The 12,286-nt window shown below is 40.4% G+C and overlaps 1 protein-coding gene and 1 non-coding gene across 2 annotated transcripts in view; both read right to left on the reverse strand.

Moving 5' to 3' along the window:
- The window catches only part of SERGEF (secretion regulating guanine nucleotide exchange factor), a 324,210-nt gene that overhangs the window by 216,075 nt on the left and 95,849 nt on the right, over window positions 1-12,286 (reverse strand). Inside the window, exon 9 of the mRNA XM_042783005.1 lies at window positions 3,386-3,552. Within this exon, the coding sequence (XP_042638939.1) occupies window positions 3,386-3,552 (167 nt within the window). The remainder of the gene's footprint in view (window positions 1-3,385; window positions 3,553-12,286) is intronic.
- Window positions 9,389-9,572, reverse strand: LOC122151667. The gene has a single exon (XR_006164246.1). It is a non-coding gene; the product is annotated as a U2 spliceosomal RNA (small nuclear RNA).

The following is a 12,286-nucleotide window of genomic DNA, read 5'->3' on the forward strand; positions in this document are numbered from 1 at the left end:
AAAAAAAAAAAAAAAGAAATCTGCAGGTACCAGCCCCACCTGACACTTAAAAAGCAGAAAAGCTGTTGTGGTCTAAGTTACTGTCAAGTAGCAAATAAACCAAACTGTTCACACACACTCTGTCCTGACACATGCAGAGGGGCGGATAAACTCCAATCACTGTGCTACCCCTGGAATTTTCCAGCAGTGGCTGCTAGCCCAGTATCTCAGACAAAGCTAACAGTACATGAAACACTGTTTTCACCATGTAAGAACACTGAAGGAAGGTCTGTCAGGTCTAAAATCTCAAACAACAAACTAGAGATAAGATACAGCTCAGAAGAAAATAATTGAGACATTGATTCCGGACTTCCAGAAACTTAAATCCAGGGAAGGGGATACATGCAAAAGGATATGGGAAGATAACCCTTAATTTTACTTCCTGTTTACAAGTACTTCAACTTCAAGTCTTAGTCACACTGTTTACTCCGGTGAGTTAACCAATTTGAGCCTTGGTTTCCTTATTTGTAAAGCAGTGATTATGGCACCTGTGCATAGGTGTATTGTGAAGATGAAATAATATGTGTAAAACATTTAGCACATTGTCTGGCCCACAGTAAGCACTTAGTAACTTTGTGTTTGTTTTCTTTTGTTCACAGGAAGGTTTGGTTTATACCACAGTGCAGCTATCTACTTGGGCTTTTCTTTCCTGTGTGGCCATCCCTCTGGATCCTTCTGTCTAGACACCCTGTGTGAAGCCCCAGCCCAGAGAGCTCATTCCTCCAACTCTGCTTATTCTTTGGACATGGAAAATTGAATCAGCTTATGGGCCACACTCAGGTCCTTAAGGTGAAGAATCATCAAATTAGACCAAGACTGTTCCTCCCTCCCCAAGATGACCTCCCTGGCCAAGTCCCTGACTACAGCAGCACCTAGTTTAGTATGGTTCTTGTCTCTTCCATGGCAAATCCACTCCTTGCAGTTTACAGCTGCCCACTGGCAGCCATTTGTACACACAGCCTTCTTGACCTCTAATAAATAGATGTCTGACAGATAGGCCAGAACTGGGCATTGACAGCTGGAGATAATTCTCAAACCCAATCTGCTAACTGGAAACAGCCTGGAAACTGAATCTCCAGTGAAACCAGAGAGTATAAACCCCCAGTGACTGAATCAAAGAGGGTGGGGAGCACTGAAATTAAGCTACCAAGGGGCTCAGGGCTCAAGCTAACTCTTCACGTCACCCTGCTAAGAAGGTAAATAAATGTCACATCAATGCCAGGCTCTTGAGCTACATGTTTGCACAGGTCATGTCTGTCACAGTACTACAGTGTCACACACTATAACCATCACGGGGCATTAAAAGTCTTCAAAGAGCAGAAAAGAACTAACAGTTACCAAGTGCCTACTGCATGCCAGGAATTTTACATAGAATCTTCACCAATAACCTTATGTGGTACATATTATTATCCTTATCTTGCCAATAAAACCAGAAACTCAGAAATATCTATGAAGACTCCATGCTACCTCCACTATGCTACCCAACCACATAGTCTTAAATGTTCTGGGAAAGACAAAGAGTCCACAGTACCTTGTACCAGGCTCTCAGGACATTAACTCACTAGGCAGACAATGCGAGTTTAAATACTACATTCCCTTATTCACTGTTAGTGGTAGTCAACTTCTTTCAAATGTAATATAGAGACGTATAGCAAAAACTATATAGAAATATCATAAAGATGTTCACAGATTTTGCTCCTCTAATTTCATCCCCAATATTCTTTAAAAAGAAAACAAAAATTTTTATTGTGTTGAAAACATACACAATGATATTCACCACATAACAACTTCCTCATTTACAGCTCAGGGACACTGATGACATTTTTCATGTTGTGCCAGCATTAGGGCTATCCTTTTTCAAAATATTCTACCACCATTAGCATAAACTCAATGCCCTGCAGACAAAAGCTTCCCCTTTCCTCCTTCCTCCTAACTCTGGTAAATACTAACAACCCCAAGATTGTATCTTAAGGGAACTGTTCAGTAAGGTATTCATTGCAGGGTTCACTATGACAAAGAATGGTTTTGAAAATTCCAGAATCTTCAAATCATGTTATGTTATATAGTCATTTAAAAATGATCATTTTAAAGACTAAGAGGAAACAAAGAAAAGCATTTATGAAAATAAATGGAGACTGAATACCAAACATCATAAATACTATAACTACAACTATGTAGAAGTATGTATACTCAAAAAGGAATGTAGCTGTGTTAGGGTGGTACGATTATGGATGGTTTTATCATTATCACCACGGTAAACTGCCTTTGTGGTACTGTTTAGGACATTTTCAATTAAAGAAAGAGAGAGACAGACAGACTCACCCCAGCATTAAGGAAGGGCTCAGGAGGACCAGAGCTGGGATGTGAAGCAAAAATCGAGAACCGTCCTACATATCCGGGAGGAGGAGGCCAGGCAGGCCCCTGGGGAAGGGAAGCCCTCTAGGTATGCAGAGGGTTGTAATTAGTCTGATGCTAATTACAGAAGTCTCTCTAGCTTATTAATTTTTGTGACAGTCTCTGAATGAAGACTGAATTCCTTCATTAAGCCAGCTTGGGTTCAGAGGACCACTGTGTGGCCATCCCTGTCCTTCTCAAAAACCTCAGCTTTTCTTTTTTTTAAGGACAGCAGTAAAGCAAAATTCAGTAACAAAAACACACACCCTGGAGAAATTAAGATTCCTGCCTTTAATGTAGAAATTCAAGACATTTCAGGGAACCAAATAGCTTGAATAAGCAACTGAACTACAATGTTTTCCATACTGGGAAATATAAACAGAAGTACAAAATACTTAGCTCAGTATTAAAGGCCCCCTTGATCAGGTTCCAACACACCTTTCTGATATTACCTTATATTCTCTCTCTCACACACACATAACCTGACACTTCACGCTCCAGCCAAACTGAACTACCAGTGGACTCCCAAAATCCTTCCTTACTTTCCTACCCCATGACTCTGTTCCAGCTATTTCATCCACCTAAGTCTTCTCTCTTACAATTAATTGCTTACTAAAGTCTGGCCCATCCCCCAAGGCCTAGCTCAAAGCCATGTTCTCCTCAAAGCCTAACCCAATCCCTATAGTCTGAATTCATTTCTCTCTTCAAAGTGAATCCAGAGTACTTTGAACCTCTCTAAAGGAGTTATCATACAGTTTGCCTCATAATATATTTACCTGGTTAACTTTATCTGCCTTATCTATCATATTCAACCACGAGCAAAACTGAGGACAAGGACCCCTTCAGATTCCTACAGAGAACTTTTAATAATGCCTGGTACAAATCAGATCCATAGTAAACATGTCACTGAAAAACAAGGAAAAGAGATGTATCCATAGCAGTCACTTCCTACCTCAGTTGCTCCTGTTAAGCAACGCAGAGATGAAGGCAAGCTATTCTGTGGTCTCAAGCAGGGAATGGATGAATCTTGCTTTTCTTGTTTCCAGTTTTCATGAGCTTCCACCTTCCTCCCTAGTTGACCGTAGTCTGCTCGGCCCCAGGTAAACACCTTGCCAGTTTCTAAAAACAAACATTATTGGAGTTAAGGCTACATTCCACAGCTGTGCTCTCATGGGTAGGCAATGAATTATAAGACAAAGTACGAACATTTATTTTAGCACTGACTACTCTGTACCAGAAGCCTTCCTGTCCTTCTCCTGTAAAGAGATTACAAGTATTCACATTTTTACAGATGTGGGAACTGAGGTTCAGAAAGGTTCAATTATTTGCCCAAGATCAAACAACTGGTGAGGACGAGCACTGGATTCAGAGAGTTGTCTGAGTCTAAAGCCTATATTATTGCATTTTATATAGATGTAGATACGGCCATGACTGGTACTACTGCAAACAGTTATCCTTGGCTGCTAACCAAAACATTAGAGGTTCAAGTGCCCCCAGAGGCCTGGCAGGCTACTTCTGAAAAATCAGCCATTGAAAACCCTGTGAAGCACAGTCCTACTCTGACACACACAGGGTCGCCACGAGTTGGAATCAACTCAATAGCAACTAGTTATGGATATGACCATAAATAAAACTTGACCTATATGTTATGGCCTCCCTCTGTTTCTCTCCCTCCTTGTGCTCTGCCCAGGTACTTGTTCTCAGGCTTTCCTCTCTCCCACCTAATCCAGGGACCCCTTTAGCCAGGCTCCTGACTTGCCCCCATGCAATCTTTTAGGGCCTTACTCTTAGCATAATTAATGCCCAGTTTCACATGTTTTCCCCTCATGTAACATAAGAGGACCTTTCAGAATCTGCATCCTTACCCAAAGAAGTGATTCTAACAGTCCCAAGACAAGCATCTATGTATGCTAGAAGAAACAGAGTGAAAGAGTAAGAAAAAAAGACAAAATCATTGGAGCTAGAAAAGCATCAGGCCCCCAGATGTAACACATGGAAAGCTGGCCAATAATTAAGACGGTGGAAGAAAATGACATCTGGAACAAGAGAAACAGCCTCTCTTCTCCCAGATAAAATTCACCACATTCATTCAGTTGTACTAAGTGCCACATTTGTTATTTCAACAGAAATGCAAAATCCGATGAGGCATAGATTATTAACAGATTCTCTGCAATAAATATGCATAACCATGTGCGCTGTATAAATTCTTTATACGTGTTTATTTTAACAAAGAAAAACTTTGCTTAAGAGGCAAAACACCGAGTAGTGCATATTAAATTCTAGTCAAATCTACTACATACTCTGCATTTAGTATTAAAGCTTCATCTGGCCCCACGTTCAACATATGGTTTATAGTGTCAGCTAATAAACAACCATAGACTCATAAGGGAAATGTCAGAATATTGCAGGGATAAAGGGCTCTGCAGCTCTTGGGATCAACCTGCTTATGGACAGCAATGCAGATACCAAACAGTTCACAGTTCCTAGGCTACCTCAAAGAGGGAATAAGGTGCAGTCCAGGAGGTACCTGGCATATTATGATTCCTAGGAGTGGGTCCATTCAGATGTGCTATTTCATGCCTTGGCATGTGCTATTCCTTTGGCTATGGATACTCTTTCTTTACCTACTTACCAGGTAAACTATGGCTCAAGTTTGAATGTCCAGCTCAAGTACCACTAGTTCTGTGAAATCTTTCTTGACTCCCTATCTTTTCCCAGAAAGGGAAACCCACCCTCCTGTGACTCACTTCTATTACTGTACTCATCAACTACTGTGCCAAATACTATGATCTGATTTTCTGGAAGGCAGAGTCCACATCTCAATCATCTTTATGTCTCTAGAAAACAGCAAAGTATTTGGTACACTGTGGGTACCCAATAAATGGAAAATTGTATCTGCAAGAGAAAATCAAATCAGCAGAAATCTATCAAGTATCTTCTAAAAGTATTCTGCTAAACCACTGCTAATATAAATTATTGAGGTGCTGGGAGGGAGGACTTCTGGTGTTACCTAGTCCATATTTCAAATACTGAGGGCCAGAGGAAGTCAGGGACTTCCCTACAATTCCACACTGGTTGGTGGCATCAGTGGAATGAATGCTGTGGGCTCCTGATGCCCATGCCCATGCTACCAAGCTACTTCCTATGATAAAGCACAATTCCTGTTGCAAAGGTTCAGCTAATTATGTTGAGGATATGAGGTATGGGTACATGTCAAGTTATACACAGCAAGAATGGCACAGGTAGGAGGCCTTCATCCCTGACATCAGGTAATATGCATCAAGGAATGCATATTAAATTGTATAATTTAATATAGATGTTATATAGTTTAAAGGTACTATCCTTACATTAATTCCATTCAAGTGTCAGCATATGCAGTAAATAGTACAGAGATTACTGTTTCCATTTAACAAGTGAGAAAATTAAGGCTCAGAAGAGTACACTGACCACGGTCACACAGCTAAACCACATCTCTTTCTACTAGCCCATGGTACCACCACTCTACATTGGTTAGGGACAACGGTTCATGTCACTGATAACCACGTTCTTTCATCACTCCTGCAGGATTAGACCAAGAAAAGTCCATGAGCCCAGGACCCATGAAGCATCCAAAACTTACAAACTGTCCATCTACCTGAGTTTGTTAGGATTTACAACCAGACTGCCTTAGTGAGAGATCACCAAGAAGCCAGAAATTACTTCTTAAATGACTAGTATTTCTCTGTTGGGAAGAACTGGCAGTTTGCTATTTGTAAGACTATACAAAGAATTATGTTATCACAAATTCCACAATAAATCCTTTCTTTCACATCACATAAAACGTCTTAGAACTTTCTCTGCTATTGATTATTGATGTCCAAAATGGGCAACACTGCCAGGATATGGTGCCACCATTATTACATCTCCAATAGCAATTCAACTGTTCTACTTACATAGCATTTTTCACCTTTAAAACACTTTACAAAGATTAACTAATTAATCCTCATGCTCCCTGGGGAGGCCACAGGCATTCTACTAGAGAGAAGCCCAGAAACCAGGCCAACTCAATGTTTGGCTTTTGGTCTTCCACCTAAGGTTGCTCAGTCAGGTAGGTACACTCTCTTGAATGTGTCTTTATCTCTCCAGATATACTCTGCATCACAAGGCTCACAGAGGATAGAGGAGAATCTTTATTTTTTCTTTTCTTTTAAACATTTATTGACTACCTCTTATGTGTCAGACACTTTCATAGGCATATTTCTATCCTCCTAATAATTCACTGAAGTATAGATTATTAAGTTTATTTTACAGATGAAGTTATATGACTTTAGAGATTAAATGACAGTCAAGTTCATACCAGCAAATAGTGGAATCAAGAGTTAAACCAGTGTCTTCTGATTCCAAGTCCAATATTATCTCCAGTGATTGCACCTGTCACAGCTGAAGAAACTTGGCTGATGATAGAGCCATTCTTATAACGTTTGAAATCTAAAACCAAAACCAAACCACTGCCATCGAGTCAATTCTGACTCACAGCAAGCCCCAATATGTGAGACCAGAAGAAATAGATGGTGCCTGTCTACCACTAATGTCCATGCTGATCAGGACTATCATAGAAAGTCTCAGTTAGGATGGGCAAAAATGAAGAACAAAATACAAATTAAAAAAAGAAAAGACTTACTGGTCTGAAAGAAACTGAAGGAACTCCTGAGACTATTGCCCTAAGACAATCTTCTAATCTGAAACACTCTCAGAGGTCATCTCTCAGGCAAATAATACAGAGGTCTGGTGGTATAGTGCCTAAGGTATCTGACTGCGAACCAGAAGGCTGGCAGTTCAAACCCACCAGCCACTCCTCGGAAGGAAGATTGGGCAATCTACTTCTGTAGAGATACTGCCTCGAGCCCAAGGAGGGGTCGCTATGACTCTAATCGACTCAATGGCAGTGAGTATAGTACAGTAAATCCTTATGGAAGTAGACTGTCCCATCTTCCTTCTGCATAGCAGCTGGTGGGTTTGAACTGCCAACCTTCTGGTTAGCAGTCAAATGCCCCAGGCACTGCGCCACCAACGTTTGAGGAGGGGGAACAATTAGATTAAATGGATATGCTCTATGTACCAATCCAGTTTTCTGCGCTGAAATCCTTTCCAGGAGGTCATAAAGAACTCAGGAGTATAAATAGTGAAATAAAGGCAATAAACACCTGAGTTATAATTTTCAGTCACCTGGCATAAAGGAAAATAATGAATCCGTATGCAAAAATACGTTCATTAATGCACCACAGATAAAAGTCTGCCTCAAGCTGAAGCATGCTGTCAAATACAAGCAGCTTCAGATCACAAAGTTAAGAAATGAGTCTTTTCCTTAGAGTAAAGAATCATATTATTACTGTGATAAAAAAAAATAGATGTATTAATGTCATCCAAAATGTATAGGTAAGTGTCTCCAGATAAATGATAAATGGGAGAAATGACAAAATAGCTCAAAATAAAATCAGCAAGTAAAATATAATTTAAAGGCACATCCATGTGAGAATTAACATCTAGGGAGCCAAGAAGTATACCTGGCAAAAAGTTCCAGCGCAAAGCAGAATACAACAGGGGCCAAATGAGTAGTATTGACAAAGATCACGTAGGAAGTTTGGAGAAAGCATTTCAAGCTAGAATTGTCCTGATAGACTTGATGGAACAAGTGGCATTAAAGGTGAACTTGTGGATAAGAAAAGAAAATGGGAGAGTGAGGGAGACTAATCTAGAAGCAGGAAGAAGGAATGAGCAATGACACGGAAAACAAAAGGCATGAGTTGAGGTGAGTGGGGAGTGAATGAGAGTCACAAGGGAAGGAGACTGGAAGTCCAGTTAGGACTTGGGGTCTGGATATCAATGTTTCAAATCTATTCTTGAGATGGTTTCTAAATCCAGGTGGAATATACTCAAAATTGTACTTTGGCTGCCATGCACTTGTTTTAATTTTCTTCAGCTTCAACTTGAACTTGCATATGAGCAACTGACAGTCCGTTTCACAGTCAGCCACTGGCTTTGTCATGACTGATGATACTGAACTTTACCATCATCTCTTTTCACAGATGCTGTAGATTTGATTCCTGTGTATTCTATCTGGTGAGGTCCACATGTATCATCATTGTTTATGTTGCTAAAAAAGAGTATTTCAATGAATAGGCTGTTGATCTTGCAAAATTCTATCATGCAATCTCCAGCATCATTTCTATCACCATGGACATATTTTCCAACTATTGATCCTTCTTCCTTGTTTCCAACTTCCACATTCCAATCACCAGTAATTATCAATGCATCTTGATTGCATGTTTGATCAATTCAGACTGCAGAAGTTGGTAAAAATCTTCAATTTTGTTATCTTTGGCACTAGTAGTTGCCACATAAATTTGAGTAACAGTTGTATTAACTGGTCTTCCTTGTAGCTATTTGGATATTATTCTATCACTGACAGTGTTGTACTTAAGGAGAGATGTGGAAATTGTTGAAATGTTCTTTTTGATGATGAATGTAACACTGTTCCTTTTTAATTCGTCATTCTTGGCATTCTAGACCATATGATTGACTGATTCAAAATGGCCAACACCAGTCCACTTCAGCCTCGGACATTGATCTTTATGAGCTCCATTTCATTTTTGACACCTTCCAATTTTCCAAGATTCATACTTCAGACATTCCAATTCCTATTAATAATGGATGTTTGCAGCTATTTCTTCTCATTTTGAGTTGTGCCACATCAGCAAATGTAGGTCCAGAAAGCTTTCCTCCATCCACATCATTAAGGTCAACTCTACTTTAAGTAGGTTGTATTTTGAGTGCCTTCCAACCTGAGGGGCTTATCTTCTGACACTGTCTTATATCATGTTTCATTGCTATTCATAAGGTTTTCACTGGCCAATTATTTTAGAAGCTGACCACCAGGTCCATCTTCCTAGTCTGCCTTGTATGGAAGCTCTGCTGAAACCTGTCCACCACGGTGACTCTGTTGGTATTTGAAACACCAGTGGCATAGCTTCCAGCATCAAGGCAACATAGAAGCCACCATAATATGACAAACTGACAGACAGGCGGTGGTAAGGACATACTAGATATTAAACTGGTAAGAACAGATACCACACTTGAGCTTAGCCAAAAGGCCTATTTATCCTCCCAACAATAATAGATACTATCACCATGCCCATTTTACAGACAGAGAACAAGACAACTTACCCAAAATCACAGTGTTAGTACTGAAAGTGGAAGGAAGGAAAGAAGGAAACCACTATAATAACATAAGCCTAAGATGTATCATATCAACAATTCTGAATATAGAGCAGGACAGGGCAATGTTTTGTTCTGTTATGCAAAGATCACCACGAGTCAAAGCCAATTCAACAGCAACTAAAAACAACAAGATGCATCAGGGTCTAAACGAATGCTGGTGTTAAATGGAAGAAAAAGTACATTAAGAATGTGCAGAGCTTGGCATCCCATTGGATGTGGGAGAAAGGGAAATCACTCTGAGATCTCTGGATTTTTTCCCCCAACTTGTTATTGTTATTTGAGTCAAAGTTTACATAGCAAATTAAATTTCCATTCAACAGTTCACACACATTTTGTTTCTTGATTGCTATTCCCACCTGTAACAGCTCTCTTCCAACTTTGTCCCTGTGGTTACCTTTTCCCTGTGTCCTTCTTTCCTATGCATTCCTGCCTTCTGAGCTTTCTCCCTGCACAAATGCTGCCCTTTTCATCTCCCATGATTGACTCTTTTAAGACGTGCACCTCCCTGGTGTGACTGTTCACCTTGTAGGCCTGTCTATTGTTTGTTTGAAAGTTAAGCCACAGGAGTGAGTTCAATCCTAGGTCCGAAGGGAGACTAGGGACCATACTCTCAGGGGTTTCGCCAATCTCTATCAGACTAGTAGTTATCCAGGTCTTTTTTACTATTTAGAGTTTTGTTCCACATTTTTCTCCCACTCTGTGCAGGATTGCCAATTTTGATCCAAGTGATCTACAGTGGTAGATGGGCACTATCTAGTTCTTCTTATCTTAGGGTCATGTAGGCTAAGGCTCTCATGGTCCATTAGTCCCTTGGACTAATTGTTTCCATGTGTCTGATTTTCTTCTCTTCTTTGCTCTGGACAAGGAGAGATCAATGGTTCCACTCACAAGCTTTTAAGACCCCAGTCGCTACTCACCAGAGGAGGATGTAGACTAGCATTTTTGTATACTGCAGTATGCCAATTGAGCTTGACGTCCCCTGTGACCATGGTACCAAGCTCGTAGGCCCAGTGATTCACTACTTCAAGGTGTTTGGTTGTGGTTAAGAGGTTATCATAACTTTGCCCCGTGTGCCCTATTATATATGGACATTTTTAGAGCACATACAAATATGTATGTAGAAATATCAACTGCCAAACCTATATAAGGTTATGAGTTTATTCTTGTTTACCAACCCATACCTAATCATCTTGCCTGTCTACCTATGCATCCACTCATATATTAATGTTTGTTATTGCTGATAATGCTGTAGTGTGTATTTCTCTTTATTGTCTGTACCTCTGCACCTCTGTGTCTTTCTTGTCCTTAGTGATATTATGCTGGCCACCTGCTTTAGATATACTGTCTTTCCCTTCACCCAAATCAATATGTGTCCCTTACCTAGCTAGCAATTTTCCCCCCGCTCCCATCCCTAGAGGACCTCTGGTGGCTTAGGGCCTAAGGCATTTGACTGCTAACCAGAAGGCTGGAGCTTCAAACCCACCAGCCACTCCTCGGAAGGAAGGTTGGGCAATCTACTTCTGAGGCAGTAGGGATACTGCCTCGGAAAGCCAAGAAGGGGTCGGTCTGAGTTTGGTGTTTTTGGTATCCCATCCCTGGGGGCCAGCAAAGAAAATTTCCTTCCATGTATAAATCTTTCCTTGAGTTTTTATAATAGTGGACGCATACAATATTTGTCCTTCTGTGACTGACTTATTTCACTTAGCATAATGTCCTCCAAGTTCATCTACATTATGACTCAACAGCACATAGCAACAACAACAGCAACAATATGATGTGTTTCACAGATTCATCATTGTTCTTTAATGTTGCATAATATTCCACTGTGTGTACGTACCATAGTTTGGTTAGCCATTGGGCATTTAGATTGTTTCCATCTTTTTGTTACTGTGAATACTGCTGTGATAAACATTCGTGTTCTGGCTCTCACTTCTTTAGGAGATATACCTGCTGGACTAAATGGTATTTCTATTTCCAACTTTTTAAGGAAGTGCCATACTGTTTTCCACAGTGGTTGCACCATTTTACAGTCCCACCAGCAGTATATGAGAGTCCCAATCTCTCCACACCCTTGCCAACATTTGTTGCTTTGTCTTGTTGAACTGTGCTGTTATTGCTAGTGTGTGAGATCTCTGGATTTCAAGGTTAGTGAGAAGGTAGTAGTGTCATTAAAAGAATAGGCAAAGGGGCAGACATGCTAGATCAGGGATCCTGCCAACAAGAATCATGAAATGTTATTGTTATTACCAAATTATTTAACAATCCTGGGGCCACCTGTAAACATTTTATGTAATAGTCAAATATATACAAAGTGGGAGGAAGTGAGGAGAAAGAGCACTAGGTGTAAAGTTCTGAGGGAGTTCTGAGGGCAGAAAAGACTCAGGAGGGTGGGAGGATAATGAATATGCAAGGGGCTAACTACCTTTCCCATCCATTGAAGGGCTGCCTTTGAGGGTGTTAAAGGCGGATGAGGTGGAATCACCTCAGTGGCAGTGGGTTTGGTTCTTTAGAAAAGTGGATGCTATGCAACAACGGGTCTCTCCTCGTCAAGAAGAAAGAAGAAAACCAAAATTAATGGAAACAATCAGTCCTAGCG

This window comes from Orycteropus afer, unplaced genomic scaffold (assembly GCF_000298275.1).
Source record: "Orycteropus afer afer isolate SDZICR_OR568_19922 unplaced genomic scaffold, OryAfe1.0 scaffold00014, whole genome shotgun sequence".
NCBI lineage: Eukaryota > Metazoa > Chordata > Mammalia > Tubulidentata > Orycteropodidae > Orycteropus > Orycteropus afer.